Source organism: Malassezia restricta, chromosome III (genome assembly GCF_003290485.1).
Source record: "Malassezia restricta chromosome III, complete sequence".
Classification (NCBI taxonomy): Eukaryota; Fungi; Basidiomycota; class Malasseziomycetes; order Malasseziales; family Malasseziaceae; genus Malassezia; species Malassezia restricta.
Window position 1 is genome coordinate 830,563 of NC_040195.1, and position 18,863 is coordinate 849,425.

The 18,863-nt window shown below is 54.4% G+C and overlaps 12 protein-coding genes across 12 annotated transcripts; 7 read left to right on the plus strand and 5 right to left on the minus strand.

Moving 5' to 3' along the window:
• Positions 1-89: 89 nt before the first annotated feature.
• Positions 90-2,021, plus strand: MRET_2141 (serine/threonine-protein phosphatase 2B catalytic subunit; the record flags this gene model as incomplete). Its single annotated transcript, XM_027628768.1, has 1 exon — positions 90-2,021. The coding sequence occupies one exon, from the start codon at positions 90-92 to the stop codon at positions 2,019-2,021; it is 1,932 nt and encodes a 643-aa protein (XP_027484559.1).
• Positions 2,022-2,174: 153 nt separating this feature from the next.
• On the plus strand, positions 2,175-2,966 carry MRET_2142 (20S proteasome subunit beta 6; the record flags this gene model as incomplete). The annotated part of the gene is made up of 1 exon (XM_027628769.1): positions 2,175-2,966. One exon carries the CDS (start codon positions 2,175-2,177, stop codon positions 2,964-2,966), a length of 792 nt encoding a protein of 263 aa, XP_027484556.1.
• A 181-nt stretch (positions 2,967-3,147) lies between these two features.
• MRET_2143 (Dsk2-ubiquitin-like protein) lies at positions 3,148-4,242 on the plus strand (the record flags this gene model as incomplete). Its single annotated transcript, XM_027628770.1, has 1 exon — positions 3,148-4,242. The coding sequence occupies one exon, from the start codon at positions 3,148-3,150 to the stop codon at positions 4,240-4,242; it is 1,095 nt and encodes a 364-aa protein (XP_027484319.1).
• Positions 4,243-4,404: 162 nt separating this feature from the next.
• On the minus strand, positions 4,405-5,178 carry MRET_2144 (glycerol-3-phosphate phosphatase; the record flags this gene model as incomplete). The annotated part of the gene is made up of 1 exon (XM_027628771.1): positions 4,405-5,178. One exon carries the CDS (start codon positions 5,176-5,178, stop codon positions 4,405-4,407), a length of 774 nt encoding a protein of 257 aa, XP_027484562.1.
• A 383-nt stretch (positions 5,179-5,561) lies between these two features.
• Positions 5,562-6,354, minus strand: MRET_2145 (glycerol-3-phosphate phosphatase; the record flags this gene model as incomplete). The annotated part of the gene is made up of 2 exons (XM_027628772.1): positions 5,562-5,929; positions 5,958-6,354. 2 exons carry the CDS (start codon positions 6,352-6,354, stop codon positions 5,562-5,564), a joined length of 765 nt encoding a protein of 254 aa, XP_027484320.1.
• Positions 6,355-6,490: 136 nt separating this feature from the next.
• On the minus strand, positions 6,491-8,242 carry MRET_2146 (SNF1 kinase complex beta-subunit Gal83; the record flags this gene model as incomplete). Its single annotated transcript, XM_027628773.1, has 1 exon — positions 6,491-8,242. The coding sequence occupies one exon, from the start codon at positions 8,240-8,242 to the stop codon at positions 6,491-6,493; it is 1,752 nt and encodes a 583-aa protein (XP_027484560.1).
• A 170-nt stretch (positions 8,243-8,412) lies between these two features.
• Positions 8,413-8,781, plus strand: MRET_2147 (anaphase-promoting complex subunit 11; the record flags this gene model as incomplete). Its single annotated transcript, XM_027628774.1, has 4 exons — positions 8,413-8,455; positions 8,481-8,582; positions 8,617-8,715; positions 8,744-8,781. 4 exons carry the CDS (start codon positions 8,413-8,415, stop codon positions 8,779-8,781), a joined length of 282 nt encoding a protein of 93 aa, XP_027484561.1.
• Positions 8,782-8,917: 136 nt separating this feature from the next.
• MRET_2148 (kinesin family member C1) lies at positions 8,918-10,634 on the plus strand (the record flags this gene model as incomplete). Its single annotated transcript, XM_027628775.1, has 2 exons — positions 8,918-10,476; positions 10,508-10,634. The coding sequence occupies 2 exons, from the start codon at positions 8,918-8,920 to the stop codon at positions 10,632-10,634; spliced, it is 1,686 nt and encodes a 561-aa protein (XP_027484564.1).
• Positions 10,631-12,043, minus strand: MRET_2149 (nuclear segregation protein; the record flags this gene model as incomplete). The annotated part of the gene is made up of 1 exon (XM_027628776.1): positions 10,631-12,043. The coding sequence occupies one exon, from the start codon at positions 12,041-12,043 to the stop codon at positions 10,631-10,633; it is 1,413 nt and encodes a 470-aa protein (XP_027484565.1).
• Positions 12,044-12,186: 143 nt separating this feature from the next.
• Positions 12,187-13,782, minus strand: MRET_2150 (CTD kinase subunit alpha; the record flags this gene model as incomplete). The annotated part of the gene is made up of 1 exon (XM_027628777.1): positions 12,187-13,782. The coding sequence occupies one exon, from the start codon at positions 13,780-13,782 to the stop codon at positions 12,187-12,189; it is 1,596 nt and encodes a 531-aa protein (XP_027484508.1).
• Positions 13,783-13,988: 206 nt separating this feature from the next.
• Positions 13,989-16,418, plus strand: MRET_2151 (fungal Zn(2)-Cys(6) binuclear cluster domain protein; the record flags this gene model as incomplete). Its single annotated transcript, XM_027628778.1, has 1 exon — positions 13,989-16,418. One exon carries the CDS (start codon positions 13,989-13,991, stop codon positions 16,416-16,418), a length of 2,430 nt encoding a protein of 809 aa, XP_027484507.1.
• An 81-nt stretch (positions 16,419-16,499) lies between these two features.
• Positions 16,500-18,860, plus strand: MRET_2152 (xeroderma pigmentosum group C-complementing protein; the record flags this gene model as incomplete). The annotated part of the gene is made up of 1 exon (XM_027628779.1): positions 16,500-18,860. The coding sequence occupies one exon, from the start codon at positions 16,500-16,502 to the stop codon at positions 18,858-18,860; it is 2,361 nt and encodes a 786-aa protein (XP_027484510.1).
• Positions 18,861-18,863: the final 3 nt, after the last annotated feature.

The following is an 18,863-nucleotide window of genomic DNA, read 5'->3' on the forward strand; positions in this document are numbered from 1 at the left end:
ATTGGACGTGTTACACACCTCCACTACATAGGCGACGGGTCTCCCGTTCTAGTTGCAGAGGGATTTGTGGTCAAAACTTGACTAGTGCGATGAACGAGCCCCACATAGCCGATGGCGCCGTACATCGTCGGCAGCGTATTGAAAATGCGTACGATAAAATCGCACACAAGAATCTGCTTCCTCAAATTGATTTCACGGTACATACCTTGGACGATGGAGAGCAGGTATCGACGCAGGAGCGTGTCATTAAAGATGTACAGGCACCGGCGTTCCACCCACCTACGCCCGAGCAGTTTTGGAGCAAGAAGGATCCAACAAAACCAGATGTACAGTTTTTAAAGAATCATTTCTACCGAGAAGGTCGACTCACGCATGACCAGGCGCGATATATTCTGATTCAGGCTACTGAGCTGCTGCGGGCCGAGCCCAACCTGCTGGAACTCGATGCCCCGATCACTGTATGTGGTGATATTCATGGCCAGTACTATGATCTTATGAAGCTGTTCGAAGTGGGAGGAAACCCAGCGGAAACGCGTTACCTGTTCTTGGGTGACTACGTCGACCGTGGCTACTTTTCCATTGAGTGCGTGTTATACTTGTGGTCTCTCAAGCTATGGTACCCGAATTCACTTTTCCTGATTCGTGGCAATCATGAGTGCCGTCACTTGACAGACTATTTCACGTTCAAGCTTGAATGCAAGCACAAGTACTCCGAAGAAATCTACGATTTGTGCATGGAGTCGTTCTGTGCACTTCCTCTCGGCGCTGTCATGAACAAGCAATTTTTGTGCATTCACGGCGGTCTTTCACCAGAGCTTCAAACACTGGACGACCTACGCACAATCAATCGTTTTCGCGAACCGCCAACGCATGGTCTGATTTGCGACATCTTATGGGCCGATCCTCTCGAAGAGTTTGGTCAAGAGACAACGAATGAAAGTTTCGTTCACAATCATGTACGCGGATGCTCATACTTTTTTACGTATCAAGCTGCATGCCAATTCTTGGAACGAAACAACCTTCTCTCGATTATCCGAGCTCATGAAGCTCAGGATGCCGGTTACCGCATGTACCGCAAGACCAAAGTCACCGGATTTCCATCGGTCATGACCATCTTTTCTGCGCCTAATTATCTTGATGTATACAACAACAAAGCTGCGGTGCTCAAGTACGAAAACAATGTGATGAATATCCGCCAATTTAACTGCACGCCACACCCATACTGGCTGCCCAACTTTATGGACGTGTTTACTTGGAGTCTTCCGTTCGTGGGTGAAAAAGTGACTGACATGCTTATTGCCATGCTCAACATTTGCTCCAAAGAAGAACTGGAAGAAGAAGAAGATGATACATCGCTGAACTTCGACCGTCATAGTGCCTCGAACGGACAAGCACTCTCTTTCTCCGATGCAGGTGACTCGACTCCTAACTCATCTTTGGACGACTATCCTGAGCGACGTACAGTGATCAAAAATAAAATTCTCGCTGTGGGACGCATGTCGCGTGTGTTCCATGTGCTACGTGAAGAAGCTGAGCGAGTGTCGGAGCTCAAAGTTGCCACGGGTACCGGCAAGCTGCCGTACGGAACGCTTGCCCTTGGATCTGAAGGTATCAAAGAAGCGATCCACAACTTTGACGAAGCTCGCAAAGTGGACATTGAAAATGAGCGCATGCCACCTTCACTGGTGGATGCCGACCCGCTGACAGACGACACGGACATGTCGACACCCATGCCTGCATTGACCAATACTCTGCCATCCCAACTTGCGATGCCTGTGGGAACTGGCCCTCGTACACCCCCGTCTATGCCAATGCACAGACGCACACACTCACGTACTAGCTCCTTGGGCACAACCATGACGAGCCCCTCGAACCGCCGTCGCTCGATCGAGTCAACCGTGAGCATGATCCGTGAAGCTCTAGAGGGTCGTCCAGGCAACGACATTGGCCATCACAATCATCATTTTCACGATGATTCACCGTCCTCACCCAGGTCACCTTTATCGCGTGAGCCGCGCTAAATACATGTACAGTTTATCTAGGCTCAAAATAGCAAGGGCGTTTCTTAGCTCACCCGACTTAACCACGTGTCTACCTCCACTGATCGCACGCCACGCGTCGTCTGTCGTTCCTTGTCATTTGGCACCACGCTATCCAAAGCCGCTGTCTACAAGATGCCGGTGGGACATCAATTTAGTCCATACACGTCAAATGGTGGCTCCATTATGGCTATCCATGGTGATGACTATTGTGTCATTGCTGGAGATACCCGGCAAAGCGAGGGATATAATATTCAAACACGATACAAGCCCAAAGTCTTTCGATTGACCGACAAGGCAACTCTTGCCACGAACGGTTTCTCTGCTGACGCAGAAGCACTAGTATCACGCATTAAAATTCGCCTCGAAATGTATCAACACACGCACGGTCGCTCGATGCCGCTGCATGCTATCGCGCGCATGCTCTCGACCATCCTTTACAGCAAGCGCTTTTTCCCTTACTATGTATACAACATCTTGGGCGGTATTGATGAGGAGGGTCGCGGTGCTGTGTATGGTTATGACCCCGTCGGCAGCTATGAGCGCATCGTTTGCTGTGCAAGTGGCGCCGCGCAGGGTCTGCTCCAGCCCTTCCTTGACAACCAGGTCATGTTCAAGAACCAAATGCCCACCCCAGAAACATCTATTCCAGAGCCTGGCCACCTGCCACTTCCTCATGCACTGCGTATTGTCATGGATTCATTCACTTCAGCGACAGAGCGTCATATTGAGGTGGGAGATGGCCTCGAAGTATTCATCGTCCGTTCTATGAAACCACGTGCTTCGGAAGAGACGGCGACAACCGCGCAGCAGCCTGCCATGGACATTTCGCTAGAGCAGTTTGGTGCTGTGGATGCTCTGGGCGGTGAGGACGCATTTACGCCTGGTGCATGCATGGTGATTCGACGAGAACTTAAAAAGGACTAGATAGGAATGTCTTGTACGTCTATCCAACAGGAACCCTTGCCTATACCGAATGTGCCATCCATGCCAGGCCGTTTACGAACCCCGCCCCTAGGGGTGCCAAACCTGCCTGCGACACTCGGCCGAATACTTCATTGACCGCGGATATGACACTGTAATGACGCGACCGTCTTCCATTCCAGCCATGTCTAATACGGACGAAGACGCAGGCAAGAGCATTACATTGCATATCAAGGGGCCAAGTGCGCTGAAGCTTTCTGTTACGATCTCGAAGGATCAGACGGTCCTGCAGTTGAAGGAGCGAATTGCGACGGAAAACAACGATTTCCCCGCAGAAAGCCAGCGTCTGATTTATAGCGGTAAGGTACTCAAGGACCCAGAGACCCTTGCCTCATACAATGTGCAGGATAACCACACCATACATATGGTGCGTGCTGCCATTAAAACTAGCAGTGGTGCGTCGAACACGCCGGCGTCCAGTGGCAGAACCATGTCCCAGGCCACTGCATCGCGAGCGGCAGAAGCACAAGGCGTTCCATCATCCTTCTCGGCTGGTCAACAATTTACAAATAACCCGCTCTCTGCGCTGAATCGCGCAGATTACGCAGGTCCACATATGGCGAATCTTCTGAATGAGGCTGGTGGTATGTTTGGCAATTTTGGCGGTATGAACCCACGAGACCCCAACGTCATGCTTGGTATGATGCAGAACCCTGAATTCCTTCAGCACATGCGCAGCATGCTTGCGCGTCCTGAAGTGGTGGACCAAATCATTGCAAGCAACCCACAGATGCAGGCTATGGGCCCCCAGGTCCGTGACATGATGCAATCAGAATATTTCCGTGACCTGGTCACGAACCCTGAGATGATTCAGCGCATGACCCAACTGTCACAGATGATGGGCGGCTTGCCTGGCACGGGTGCGCCGTCATGGCCGCCTCCCGGCGCATTTGGTGCACCACCAACGCAGGATTCAGCCCAGCGCGACGCTGCTCATAACGCTGCCTCGGACCCTCTTGCCAGTCTTGCCCAGCTTCAGAGCTTGTTGGGAGGCATGGGCGGTGCAGCTGGGGCAGGTGGTCTTAACCCATTGGCTGCAGCGCTGGCCGGTAGTGGTAATCAAGCCCAGCCCACCGATCAGCGGGCACCCGAAGAACGTTATGCAACACAGCTGGAGCAACTTCAAACCATGGGATTTCTAGATCCTCGCGAGAATCTGCGTGCACTCCTCATGAGTGGTGGCAGTGTTGAAGGAGCTGTAACCATTTTGCTCGACTAGAAAAAAAGCACATAACGACCCGCTTCATGCTGCCCAAAAGCGCATGAACATATACCGACCAGTTGTGATGATAGCTTTGTTGCATTCGAGCCGCGATCATCTCGTAGAGCTCATATTTTATAGTTATACGTGGAAATGATTACATGAGGCTACACTACGTGCCTACTCGAAACTGGGACGTTCCTCCGAGTCGATCGTAAGCACGACCTTGTCACCCGACCAGTGAGCCTTGACCTTGCTGAGGTCATCGACCACAAAGTCGGCACCCTGACGCCAGAGACGCTCAGCCTCATGCGTCGTTTTGAGGGCGAGCACACGAGCACCGGCGCGCTTACCACTGAGCACACCGGCAGGCGCGTCTTCCACAACAATACAGTTCGTTGGGTTGACATGACTGAGCTCAGCACCCTTCTTGTATGGCTCAGGGTTCGGCTTGCCCTTCGTCACGTCGTCCGAAGACACAAACACCTTAGGGAGGTCGGACGACTTGGTCGAGAGGAATGCGCGGCGGGCATAGTCGCCCGTGGCGCTCGTTACAATGGCCCAGCCAGGGCGGCGACTCGGGTCCTGCTTTGCGCCCTCGTTGATCTGCGTGAGCAGGTCCTTGACACCAGGCAGACCCACAATGCTTCCCTGGGGGTCTTCCGCAGTGGGTTCCTTAGTCGCCTTAGCGCGACGTTCGTCCGAAAGCTCAATGATGCGGTTCTCGAAGCGGTAAGCCTCAGACTGAGCTTGCTCATGGGTGAGCTGCGGAAGGCGCTCTTCGAGATTCTCAACAGTGCGCTTGCCGTGCGAGTTGGTCAAGAGGTCGTTGAGGTCCATGTTGTATTGCTCGCAGAACTCTGCCCACACAGCGCTCAGAGCTGCCGTCGAGCTAACGAGGGTTCCATCCATATCAAAAAGAAGAGTGTCGGTTTCAACTTCGTACGTTGGCATTGTGATGAAATGCTATGGTCTGTGAAGAGAAGCGCCCCGCACTGATACTTGGATTTAAGTAGCGGCGCACGGAACTTTCCCCAAGCGTGCACGGCCGCCAACCGCCATTGGTGTCATGCATGGAGATATCTTCTCGTATGTGATTGAGTGATTTGTATGAGGTAAGCGTCACTAACTATCTGATCGTGCAGATGAACGTGCATCGTACGGCACCGATCGGCGTCTGGGCTTTTTGTTTATACATGTACGTATAAACAGCCCTATTTCTCCCGCACTCTCTATGTGCTGTCCATGCACCTGAGAATAGTCACATGCATCGGCCAGATGGACTCCGCATGCGCACAGCTCTTGTCTGTGCGCTACTGTTTTAACACGAGATGGCATCAAATACGTGTCGGTGCCTCTTCAGTATCGATGGTAAGCACGAGACGGTCGCCATCAAGCCATTCGGCTTGCACATAGCTAAGGTCAGGCACCACCCAATCAGCACCTTGTTCCCACATGCGCTGACCCTCATGTGTCGTGCGCAATCCAAGGACCCGAGCACCCGCTCGTTTGCCGCTGAGAACACCTGGCGGTGCATCTTCAACCACGATGCATTTTGATATGTCCGCCTTGCTCAGCTCCGCGCCTTTGGCGTAAGGCTCGGGATCCGGTTTGCCATGGGCACACACGTCTGATGTTACAAAAGTGTCGGGCGGTGTTGAAACATTGCTGGCCACAAACGCTTTTTGCGCATAGGCACTTGTAGCTGATAGTTAGTACGACCGATTACGCACCGCTTGTAACGATGGCCCAGCCTGCCCGGCGCGCAGGATTCTTATCGCGACCGCACTGAATCTGCTCTAGCAACGGGCGTGCACCGGGCATGGCGATAATCGTGCCATCGGCGTTGCCCGTCTTTATTGCGCGATCCATGTTTTCCTGAGCGATTTCGAGAATGCGGCTTTCGAAGCGCACGACTTCTTTCATGAGAGCATCACTTTCAAGACTGGGAATGTATCGCTTGAGATTTTCCACTGTACGATGGCCGTGCGAGTAATGTAAAACGTGGTCAATATCTAGGTTGTATTCCTTCGCAAACTCGACCCACGTTGCATTGACTGCCGGGGTGGAATCAATAAGTGTGCCATCCATGTCGAACAGGACGGTATCGACGTCGACTTGGACTTTCATGTCGTGGATGTGGGTAGAAAAAGCCACTGCCGCGATCCAAAAACGTGGAGGTTCATGCTAGGATTTTTCTCACTACGAAAGACTGTCCGCAACGAGCAAATTGGGATAAGGCTGATAGGGCAAAGGGTAGAAAGCTTTACATATGCACGGGACGGTACAGTACCGTAGTTACGTATTTGTGTTTGTAGCGGGACACTGTACCCATAGCCAGTACACCATTTTTGATAGCGCCTGTAGCCAGGTGATTTAGCACAGCGTGATTTGGCGCAGGCAGCACACTATTATCGTCCACAAGAGCTGCCTTGGCATGAATAGGTTCATGTTTACTGGATATACCAGCGTTAAGGATAACTTTTTCGAGTTGTCGGGGTAGTTGTGGTGGCCGTGGAAGCAGCGACGATTCGTTCTCCGAGACATGGTCAGCCTGCTCCAGCATGTGTTCTTCGGCTTCTTGGGCCAATTCCACGGAGGACGGCACATGACTCGTCCATATCGTTTCAGAAAGACCAGGCAATTCGTCACTCAGCTCTTCCCACTCGCCACGAGGCGACAAATGAGCGGTTTTGAGCTCGTGCATCGCTCGCTTCCATGTGTCATCACGCTTGGCATTCATACGTGTCATGGACGTGCGGGAATGATCTTGGAGGTTAGGTATCTCGACATAGTTCACGAGGGTACCATCGCCATCTGTGGCCGTATCCATGTCTGGAGACACGCGCCAGCGGTCGTCCACAATAAACTTGAGCCGATGCGTGCCTGGCGGGAGGTAGACTGTGCCCAAAAATGGTGTTTGCGGGCGCAGTTGGCGGAGAGGAATTTTGCTTTGCCATTCGTCAGCAAATGTGCCGGTTACATAGACGCGTTTTCCGCGGCCACGCCAAATCAAATTAACGGGCGTGAGAGGGACATTGGGAGTTGGGTGCGTGGCAGAAGAAACGGCGTCTTGCTTGCCATCAGGTACAGCCGCTGCGCTTAGACCAAGGCCTTGGAACTCGGCAGACAACGACTTTGAGTCGTGCGGCGTGGAACCGATAAGCGGCGCGGATATGGCGCCAGATTCTGGTTCTCTGTTGGGTGTCTTGGTATCGTGAGGCCAAAATTTCGACGCACGACTCGAATCGGCAGCTGCACCAGCGTCATCAAAAGCGATGCGCGAGCTTGTGAAGGAGCGTGGAATAGCCGTAGGGATTTTGAGGTATGATGGGAGTGATCTGAGCCTAGCATTGACATGAGGATGTGTGTCGTCATCACTGTCAGGCTCCCTAGAACCGGTGCGCGGTGTCTCGTTTACATTCCACGGAACATCATCGCTAAACAAGACAGAAGATCGCTGTGCAATTCTCATGCTGCGGTCGTCACCACTATTCCCTGGGGGTGTCTTGCACATGGAGTATGAGGCAGAGACACGGGGTGTCTTGACGTCCAGCGTCGAGGGTGTAGAAGGCAAAGGTTCGTGGTCCGTGTTGACCTCAAGATGCACGCCGGTCGCTCGCCGTTGCAAAATCTCGCTGCGCTCGATAGGGGAATCACGCGATGGTGCATCAATCTCAGAGAGCGACACGGAGCTGCTGGCATCTGACGACGTACTAGCCGGCTCGTTCAAGCTTGTATCACTGGCGCCGTAGCGAGCAAATTGTGAGCCAGCTACGATGGCTCTCGCGTTGGGATGGGTAGAGTAGGCCAAATTTCGCTGATCAGAAGCTTTTGCCTCCATGTCAGGGCATGCTTCGAGACTGAGTGTGTGAGAGTACAAGTGTCCCGGCTGGTGTGTCGTCACAACAGCCTCTGCCTCACGACTTGTCTGTGAGGTGGACTCGGATGGTGTAAGAGGCCGCGTACCATCTCGGTTCCTATCTTGGAGATGGTAGAGTGACTGCGTGTTTCCCATAGTGCATCAAACGACGCCTAAGGCTCACGCTGCCCAACGCCCTCGCTCCTTGTGATGCGAGACACAGAGCTTGTTGGTGAATGAAGAGCTCCAGCGACGCGCCGCAGTGGAGGTGTGTATGGCTTACATAGCCGCGCTTTACGATCTCGCGCCCAAGGTCTCCGGCCATCATGAAGGTGCACATTAGAAACTGGCACCCCGTTGGCTACTGGCGTACGTACTGGTAGCACTCACCCAGACTGGAACGTGCGTGACCCAGACGATGTTTGCGGCATCTGCCAAAATTATTTCGATGGTGTATGTGGTGCTTGCCGTGATCCTGGCGATGCATGTCCACTAGGTGTGTACGCCATCTGACGTGCTAATGCTTGCAGCTGTCGGCGAATGCACGCATGAATTCCACATGCATTGCATCAACCGGTGGCTTATGGAACGCCACGAGCCACTGTGCCCATTGTGCAAACGCCCATGGGGTATGTTACTTACGCCACTCACACGCAGTCGAAGTGACGACTCAAGCCCTCACGGCCTCTGCCTAGATACCCACCATAGCACGCGCCGTGCCCCCGCGGTGCCTGGCCACGAAGTAGGTCAAGGCGTGTCTCCACGCAAACACCACGTGACGTCGACGCGATCCGTGGGCGTGTGTTGGTCTCTCTCCCACTCCCAGACTGCATGCCACCGACGCGGACGCGATCGGCTTCGCCGCAGCGCGTGCGTGCACGCCGCGTGGGAGACGCGGGTAGCCGCGCTCCCGCTAAAGCACCACAGGCAGCTTCGTCTGATATGCGCCATCTCTTTGCTCTCGAGGCTCAGCGCATGCAAGCGACGCGTCTTCGAGAGCGGGCGGCGCAGGAGCAGCGGCGCGAGCGCACGCGTACTTTGGATGAGCAACTGGATGAGGAGCGCCGGATTGCGAAGGAAAATCGACCACCAGGTCATGAGTGGCGTGGATACCAAGACTATGAAGTCGAGCTATTGCGAGCACAGTGTGAGGAGCAAGTAGCGTCGCTGCAGGCTGATGTGCTAGCTCGTGACGAGGAAATCAAGAGGCTACGAGACTTGCTGGAGCAACATACAAAACAAGCATCAGAGCAAGCGTCGGCGCAGCATACTTGGGCAGCACGCGTCTCTGATCTCGAGGCACAGCTTCGGACGCACGATGCACGGACGCAACAGCTGCGTACCGAGGCCTCGGATGCCCTCGCGCATACCCGTGATCTTGAGGCGCGCCTAGCTGAGGCTGATGCATTAAGGCGTCACTTGCACAACCAAGTCCAGGAACTGCGTGGTAATGTGCGTGTCTATGCTCGAGTAAGACCCGCGGCGCGTGCTGATCCCGTGGCCGAATGGCGGTATCCTGACGCGGCGCTTCTTGCGACGCAGCTCGAGGTGCATGTGCCATCGGAGAGCGCGATGGGCCATGCATCCGTCAAGACGCACGCCTTTGCGTTCGACCACGTATTTCCACCTGCGGCGACGCAGTCGGATGTGTTTGCTGAAGTCTCAGATTTGCTGCAAAGCGTGCTGGATGGCTACCATACGACCATCTTTGCCTACGGGCAGACGGGGTCAGGCAAGACACACACGCTCGAAGGCGGTGCAGGCATCGACTGGCAGCATGCTGCCCACGCCTTGGACAACGATGCCGGTCTGATTCCACGTGCTATGCACATGCTGTGGCGCACCGCCGAAAAGCAGCGCACACATGGCTGGTCATACACCTTTGAGGCCCAAATGGTCGAAGTGTACCTTGACCAGGTATCTGACCTGCTCAGCGATGCATCGCGCCGTTGTGAGATCAAGCACACACCGACACACACGCATGTTGAGCATGCGGCCGTGGAGCCCCTAGCAAAGCCAGAGGACGTGTATGCGCTTCTGGCGCGCGCGCAAAAGCGGCGCCAGGTGGCAGCAACGCGAATGAATGAGCGTTCAAGCCGCAGCCACTCGATTTTCGCGCTGCGTGTGCATGGCGAATGCACACGGCCGGATGCCACGGCCACTACGCATGCTACACTCAATCTCGTGGACCTAGCCGGCTCTGAGCGCCTCGCGGCAAGTGGCTCAGCCAACGATGCACAGCGCCTGAAAGAGGCGCAAAGCATCAACAAGTCGCTCAGCAGCCTCGCGGATGTCATTTCCGCCCTGGCAGCTCAGGCCAAGCATGTCCCCTACCGAAATTCGACACTGACATGGCTCCTGAAGCCGTCGCTCAGCCGCGGCGCAAAAACGTACGTACTATTCACTTACAACCCACTACAGGCTCATGCTGCTTGCACTCTCACCTCTCCAAGCGCACCTGAGCGAAACTTTGTGTTCCCTGCGCTTTGCTGCACAAGTACATGGCACACACCTCGGACCACATCGACATCCCCCCCGGCCTTCTTAGGCCGCCGCAGGCGTCTCCTTCGAGGCCGTCTTGGCCTGCAAGGCCGCAATCTTCTCCTCGACCTTCCGCATATTTTCCTGTGTCTGATGCGGCTGGTTCGACACAAAGTACTCGCGCTTCAGCTTGATGTTGTCCACGAGGCGCGGAACGTCAGCCTGGTTCGTGGGCGGCGGGATACTCAGGCTCAGCAGGGCTGACAGCATGCCAAACGGCACGTTGAACGCGCCACCAGCCTCGTCGCTGCCGTGCGCCTTGGCCGCCTGCTGGCCGCTCTTCTTACCCTTGCCCTTCTTCTTGCCCGTGCCCGTGCCGGCAAAGTAGTCATCTTCATCGCCCTTCTTGCGAGCCACAACAGCGCCCTCCGGCACAGTCGCATCCGGTTTAGGCACCTCGGGCTGCGAGTTGGACGCGGACTGTGTCACATTCTCCCCCTTCGTGTCTTCTTCGGATGCACCACTGAAATAGCGGATCAGCACATCGCAATCCTCAATTTCCTTGGCGAACGCAGGCAGCGCGGCATCCTCACGCAGAGCCTGGATCTCGGCCTCCTGACGCATCCTGTCGGCTTCTTCGCGCTCCTTTCGCTGAGCCTCTTGACGACGCTCGCGTTCCGCACGCACACGCGCAAAGAACTTGTCGTTCTCGGCGTGGTACGCAGTGAGACGGTCACGGCGGGCCTGGTACAGCTCGTCGAGGTGCTTAGACAGCGCCGTGCGCTGCGACAGTAGCTTGCCACGGTTGCCAAACAACTTTTCTTGCTCCTTGGACAGCTCGTCCATCTCCGCCTTGATCTCCTCGTAGCGCTTGTTGGCCGCTGCCATTTCGGGATCGTCAAGCGACAAGCGCAGGTCAGCCACATGGGCGCGGAGCTCATCGATCTCCTTTTGTTGCTCGCCGAACTGTTCCACAGACTTGCGCGACCTTTTCAGCGTCGAGATGTCATTTAGCGCCTTGCGCTCCTCGACAATCTTCATAGAGCCGGACTCGATTTGCGCTTCAATCTGCGCCACCTGAGCGTCCAGCTCCGACACAGACTTGAATGGAGCCTTCGACTTGGCCTGTTGCAGTGCCTTGATCTTGTGCGCGATGTCGTCCTGCACCTGCTTTAGCTCGTCAAACACCTTGCCACGAGTGCCCTTACGGCCAGCCTGCTGATTACGCAGTGCCGTGAGCTCATCCTTCAGAGCACTTCGGCGCTTACCCGATGGGGAATCAGCCAGCGATTCACCAGACAGGGCAGCACGGATCTGCGCGATCTTGGCGTGTGTCTGGTCTATCTCCGACTTGAGTCGGTCCATTTCACCATTGTGGTGCTTTTGGTCCGGACGACCACCTGGCTGCTTCACAATCTCAACGGTTGGTGTCGGCGCAGCAGCCACTGCACCATGGGTCTTTGTCGAGTCTACCATGCTTCAATGAACGCTCCAGCACAATTCACGCTTCGCACTGAACAGCCGTGGGGGGTATCGTTTCACCACACGGCGCCCCTCGTTCTGTACGCGCCCACTTCTTCGTTTTATCACGTGATATATACGTGGCGTGCTGCCTGGTGCTAAGGAACCTGCTTGGAGGCCTGGTGTTGGGCGTGGCGCAGCGCAAGCTTGGATTGCAGTTCATGCCATTCGCCGTCGAGAGAAGATAGAAGCTCGGCGGGTGGCTCAGGCGCTGGTGCCTCGCTCGTGAAATAGGGGCATTGGAGTGCTTCGCACATGCTCAGACGCCGCCGAGGGTCGTACGCAAGAAGTCCTTCCGCTAACGACATCGCTCCCTCCGTGAGCAAACCGCCAAAGTCGCTGTGAAACGTTCCCACAGTAGAGGAGCTTTGGGTATCTTTCGAGGCATCGTTCTTGTGTTCGAGTCGCATGAGCTCGTACCACGGCATATATTGGACGTCGGGCCACGCCTCAGGCGATAGTGGACCGAGCACTCGCGTCATGACCTGCAACTGGTGAATTTCATCACGACCCTGGAATACTGCACGACGCTGAAAAAGCTCGAGAAAGAGGCAGCCCGCGCCCCATGCATCGACTTCCGCGCCGTATTGCGTAGCGCCAAGAAGCAGCTCTGGTGGCCGATACCACAGCGTCACAACACGGTTCGTATAATCACCCTTCTTGCGCTTGTAGTACGTTCGTGCAAGACCAAAGTCGGCAATTTTGAGTATGCCTTGCCGGTTCAGCAGCAAGTTTGATCCTTTAAGATCACGGTGTAGTACAGCTCGATAGTGCAGGTAAGCCAAGCCACGAAGCAGCTGCTGCGCTAGAGACTTGATATGCGCGTGCGTAAAAGACACTTCCGGATGCACGAGTAAGCCATTCAAATCATGCTCCATGTACTCAAACACCATGTATACAGATCCCGTGCGGCTCGTCATAGTCTCGTGCAAACGAATCACGTTTTCATGGCGTAGCGCCTGAAGCAATTTCATCTCACGCATAGATGTGACAGGGAAACCTTCTCTAGCGTTGTCCATTCTGATCTTTTTTAGGGCCACCAATCGGCTCGATGAGCCAGCACTTGCCTTGTAGACCTGGCCATACGTGCCCTCGCCTACCTGCGCAACAATTTCGTAGGCATCAACAAGAGAAGACGTGGTGTCTGAAGGAGCACGTTCGAGGCGACTGGGCTTGGGTTTCATCGGCGGCGGACCTGGAGGCGGAGGAGGCGGTTTCGCTTCCTGAGCATCCGGTGTTGTTTCATGCTGCTGAGGTGGCGCCTCATTATTTCCTGATTGCCACCTAGAAGTAGGCGTATGCCGTGATCGATCAAAGTGTCCTTGCGCGGACAAGTCATGATTTTGTCTGCGAGCCAAGTGACGATTCTCGTCGCGAAGTGGCGGTTTTGAGCGGTCGAAGCGAGTAGAGGGTGCCTGTCGAGGAGGAGGCGGCGTATTATCGCGTCGACGCTTTCGATCTGGTTCGTCTGAGCGTCCATGTGGGTATCGATGCCACCACCTGCCGCTGGTGCTACTCTGCGACGGAGAGAATGACCGATGGTGGCTGTTGTAACGTGGGTGCGTTTCCGCCTCAGGAGGCGGTCGTGGATGGGCATATCGGGAGTTACTACGCCATGAATTCTCATGGCGACGCTGGTACGGGCGCTGGCCAGGCGCATGTGCTCCGCGCCCGCGCGCATTTTCCTGCCGCATTGTGACGCACGCTTAATCGTACGCCGATGAAATGCTCAGCACGCATCTTTCGAGGCGAGATTTTGTCCACGTGACTTGGACGCTTAGGCGCCGACTTTTTTGGATCCGCCACCTTGAAGCGAGTCGTTCTTGTGCGTGGCTTGTCCGAGTAAGCGCTGTAGCTTGCCATTGAATTGGGTAGAAGAGAGCCAGATCTACTGATACATATGGAAGAACTGGACTTTCTTGATTCTCAAAAGCTTCAAGCGCATTCTATGACGAGTACATCGACGGACTCGGACGCCGCCACTCAACCGCCACCGCGTAAGAGAACCAAGGCGCATAGCTGCAATTCCTGCCGCCGAAGAAAACTCAAATGCGATCGTGGGTGGCCTTGTGGTGCGTGCAGAGACAGAAATGAAGCGCACCTGTGCACATGGCAAGAAGGTGTCGTGCCAGAGCGTGTTGGGCGGGATGCACCCGACAACATGATGCTGATTCAGCGCATGGCATCGCTTGAATCCAAATTCGATGCTCTTTTGGACAAGATCGATCGAATGGGAGACAGTAAGTCTGGCAAAGAATTGAGTACTGTACAGAGCGAGACGCATAATTTGGAAGAGATGCAGTCGAATAGCATCTCCGACGCATCCTTCATGCTCAGCATGTTTCTACAACCGACCGATTTGGCACAGCGCAGGCGCGTCCTATCAAGAATGTTGCTAAATACTCCCAACATTAAGCTTTTGGCCTCAATTCTCGACTCGTTCAATGGGCAAATGCACTGGATCAGTTGTATTGTGGACAAAAAATGTGTCGAGGCCTACCTGAACGATGTTGTGCTTCTCCAAAATGAGGTGATGCACAAGAAAGATTTTGTGGAAAAGCTCAATAAAGATGAACTTACGCGATACATATATTCAGTGTCGTCCTGTTTGGCCATTTGCTCCCTTTCGCTAGTCATTTCGCGAGACACGAAACTAGACATTCTGCGCAATGACAAAGATTCGCTCCCCTTGTTTCAGCGCTACATTCGTGAGTCTCTTATTGGCCTTTCGTCATTACCCGTGCTGGACGAGCCCAATATCAACTTTGTCATCATCATGGTCACCCTGGTGTGCTGTTTGGGCTTTTCCCGGTCGCCAGGCATGGCCAGTTGTTTGATTGGACACGCGGTTCAAGTGGCATTTTTACTCGACATGGATGTAGAGCCGCCTCCCGACATGCCATTTGAAGAGGCTTCGAGGAGTGTGCAGGTATACTGCGTCCTTTGTACGCAAGACTGGTTCGCGACCATGACAATCAAGCGGTACCCGCTGATTCCCTTCGACAAGGAACGTTTTCCCTCCATCTTTGGTACCACAGAACAGCGATCTAAGTATTTGACACCATACCAGCAACTCAAGTTCAAACTGGCGCACTTGTACTGCCGTTCATCGCCACTCATGATGCCAAGGGCAGAGAATTACGCCTACATTTGCCAGCTGCACGATGAGGCCATGGAAATTTTGTCGGTGCTGCCCAGCATGTGGCCCTCTACAAGTGATCATGCCGTGAATATGTTCGAGTCGTCCGAGAACTTGCATCGCATGATCGGGTTAGGTGCTGTGCATTACCTCTTACTGCGCATTCACCTGCCTTTTTACATGCGTGGCTGGAATGATTCGAACTACGTCACGTCGCGTGAGACGTGTTACAGTAGTGCCCGGAATCTGCTGCACTTATTCCGTCAAGCGTTCAGCTGGAAAGTCGGCAAGTCACAGAATGGCGATCCATCCGAGACGCTTGTCCCTGACGATGTTTCTGTGCCAGCGCGCATGTGGTACTTTAGTCACTGGTGCACAGCTGCCGCACTTCTACTGTTGAAACATCTGGCCATGCTACATGAGCGCAGTGGTCAGCAGAGTTGGGATCATGAGCGCGAGTGTATCGTGGTGGATCTGTGCATCATGAGCCGCCTTTTTCAATATCTTTCGTCTATATCGAGTTTTGCTCGAGAAGGCTACGATGCCATGCAACGTGTAGCGTCGCATGCGCTCCACAATGATCATGAGGCCAAACCTTTATCAGGCGAGAATTGTGTTACGCACTGGGCAGATCGTATCATGCCCAGCAGGACGGGCTCGCCTTCCTTCGAACCCATGTCGGTTCTAAGCACACTGTCTAAGCGCAACGAGTTCAAGTACATTCCTGATAAGGGCCAAGAAAGGCCGGCTTCCAACAGCGGCTCAAGCGATTCCTCGCTCAGCTCTGCGGTTTATCCTCCCACTCAAAGTCCTGGCTTCTCCACGCCCTCCAAGTCGGTGTCCGATTCCACGTCGCCGTCCGTGTCTGATGAAGAGCTCGACACGTTTTGGGCGAAGTTTGTGGGGTCTACGTCCAAGCAGGGATCGATGATCAACCCTCTATCCTTGGATATGAATGCTTCATCCGGATTGCCCGAGCCGTCTGCATTCTTGATGCAGTCCCATCATTCAGCCCCTGTGCGCGTGGATCCTGATATGGCCCTTATGTTCCAGCAGGAATTTACCGAGTCTGACCCTTTGCACCTAAATTCGAGTACAATTACGCCATTCACGGACGACTTCTTGCGCTCCATGGATCTTTCTTTCGCTCTGGACCCAAGTCCTGCCACGGTACCTATTCCCCAGACATGACGATAGCCATGTAGATGTCCGACTCGTGCATGTGGAGGTGATGATGAATTTTTCGCTCGCTTGGAGAACGACGACCGGAGCATGGCGAGGGCTTCAGCGAGGGATGAAGCGGGAGACGCGATGAACGTGACCATGTCGGAAGAAGAAGACATGGAAGAGGTTGAAATGGAGGACGTCGGTATGGACGAGGTAGATATCGAACCGCACGCGTATGCCGACTTGTACCACGAACATACACCCGGGCCCCATGAACCGAAGAATGCCATTGAAATTACACTTTCCAAACCTAAAGAGACGCCGAAACGCAAAGCACCAATCGCTACTCCTCAAGATCGAAAGAATCGAGTGCTTATCCATCAGATCCATGTGGTAACTATACTCGCAGCGGCGCGACTTCGAAATCAGTGGTGCAACGACCTTTCATTGCGCAATACGCTGCAAGATATGGTGCCAGACATACTGCTGCGGAAACTGCAGGCCATACAGCCTCGACATGAACCAGAACGCCGTCAGCGTGTGCGTATGTTCGAAGCCTTTATGACAGATCTGATTCACTGGTGGCACGGCCGTTTTCATGTCCATACCCGTGTGGCTACAGCGGCAGCTTGGCGACAGCCTAGTATTGATACGTTTCAGCCTGTAAGAATACCGCCGAACACATGGGTCGACGGATGGATCGTTGAGTCTCCTTCACAGCGTATGCAGCGGCACAAGCAAGAAGCACGGCATAAGCTGCATCCAGCGACGGAGGTGTCCATCTTCCCGCCAGGTGCTGAGACTTCCACGCCGACGTATCTTTGCCTACTTCCGCCACCAGAAATTTGTGCGTCTCCTACGGATCTTGTCGCGGCTGCGCATGCCCAGCTAGGGTCGCGCGAGACTAAAGCCATCCTGTTTTGTGCATTGTGCCGCTCCTTGGGCGTTCCTGCTCGATTGGTCGTAAGTCCTCAAGTTAGCTCCTACACATTTTCGCAATCACGTCCTAAGTCCATACCTGCTGCTGCTGAAGAAGAAGAAGAAGAAGAAGAAGAGACGCTATATATCGAGCCTTTGGACGAAAAAGCGCCGCCCACCGTCTGGGTCGAGGTATACAGCAAGCCGTACCAGCACTGGCTCACGGTAGATCCCGTGCGTGGCTTTTTAAAGGCTACAGGTCTGCGTAATATGGAGCCCCATGCATCGCAACGTCAAAACAAGCTGGTTTACGTCGTTGCTTTCGAGGAAGATGGATATGCTCGCGACGTGACAGCCCGGTACACGCGCCAATTGCATACCCGTGTCGCGCGAATGCGTCCTTCTGGACGACACACAGACTGGTGGGCCAGGGTTGTCAGGGCCCTTCATCGGCCCCAAAAACTTGACCGTGATGCTGTGGAAGACGTGGAATTGCAAGACCAGGCGCGTCGTGAGCCTATGCCTACCAGTGCAGGCGCTTTTAAAGATCACCCAGTGTACGTTCTTGAGCGCCATTTGCACCGCGACCAGGTGATTCATCCGCTGCATCGTGTGGGTACATTCCAGGGGCAGCCTGTATATCTGCGTGCTCATGTGGTTCAGCTTCGATCCGCTCGGCAATGGTACAATGTAGGCCGTGACGTCAAGCCGGGTGAAGAGCCGTTAAAATGGACGAAGCAACGATCTTACACGACCACGGGAAAGCGTCTGGAAGAGCAGGTGCGGGCAACGACGGGCGAGGATGCGATGGAAGGTTTGTTTGCCGAGTTCCAGACGCGCCTGTATACGCCGCCACCTGTCGTGGATGGCCATGTGCCTCGAAATGCGTTTGGTAATGTCGACTTGTTTGTTCCTACCATGTTGCCGGCAGGTGGCACACATGTGGCGCATCATTTAGCAGCACGAGCGGCCAAGCAACTGAATGTAAGTTTTGCGGATGCTGTTGTGGGCTTTGAATTTCGTCGCTTTCGCAGCTTGCCTAAACTCAATGGTATTGTCGTACCCACTGCCTCGGCGTCCTTGGTCTGGGACGCTATTCGGCAGCTGGAAGCTCATGAAGTCCAGAATGAGCGTGCCAAAGTACAGAAACGGGCATGGAAAAACTGGGACAAGCTTATCACGGCACTATTGGTGTCACGGCGTGTGCAAGATGAATACAAAAGTGTGCTTACTGTACCGGAGCCTCAGCCAGAGCAGGCACCGCTGGAAGAGAGTGGGACACGGCAGCTACGGGATGTACCTGAGCTCGAGCCTGAGCCTGGACCTGAACCTGAGTCCAAACCTGCCCCTTCAGTACCCGAGCCGCGCGCCCCTCATCCTTCTGGCCCTATCGTATCATTGGACGAGATGATCGCCGCCGAGTCGCCGCCACCTACGCCACCTCGACGGCGCATTGTCCTCGTTCGCCGACATTCGCCACCTCGACGGCGGCAAAGCAGTCGGCAACGGAATCATGCACGGCCGTCGTATGCCGAAGACGATGACTAGATA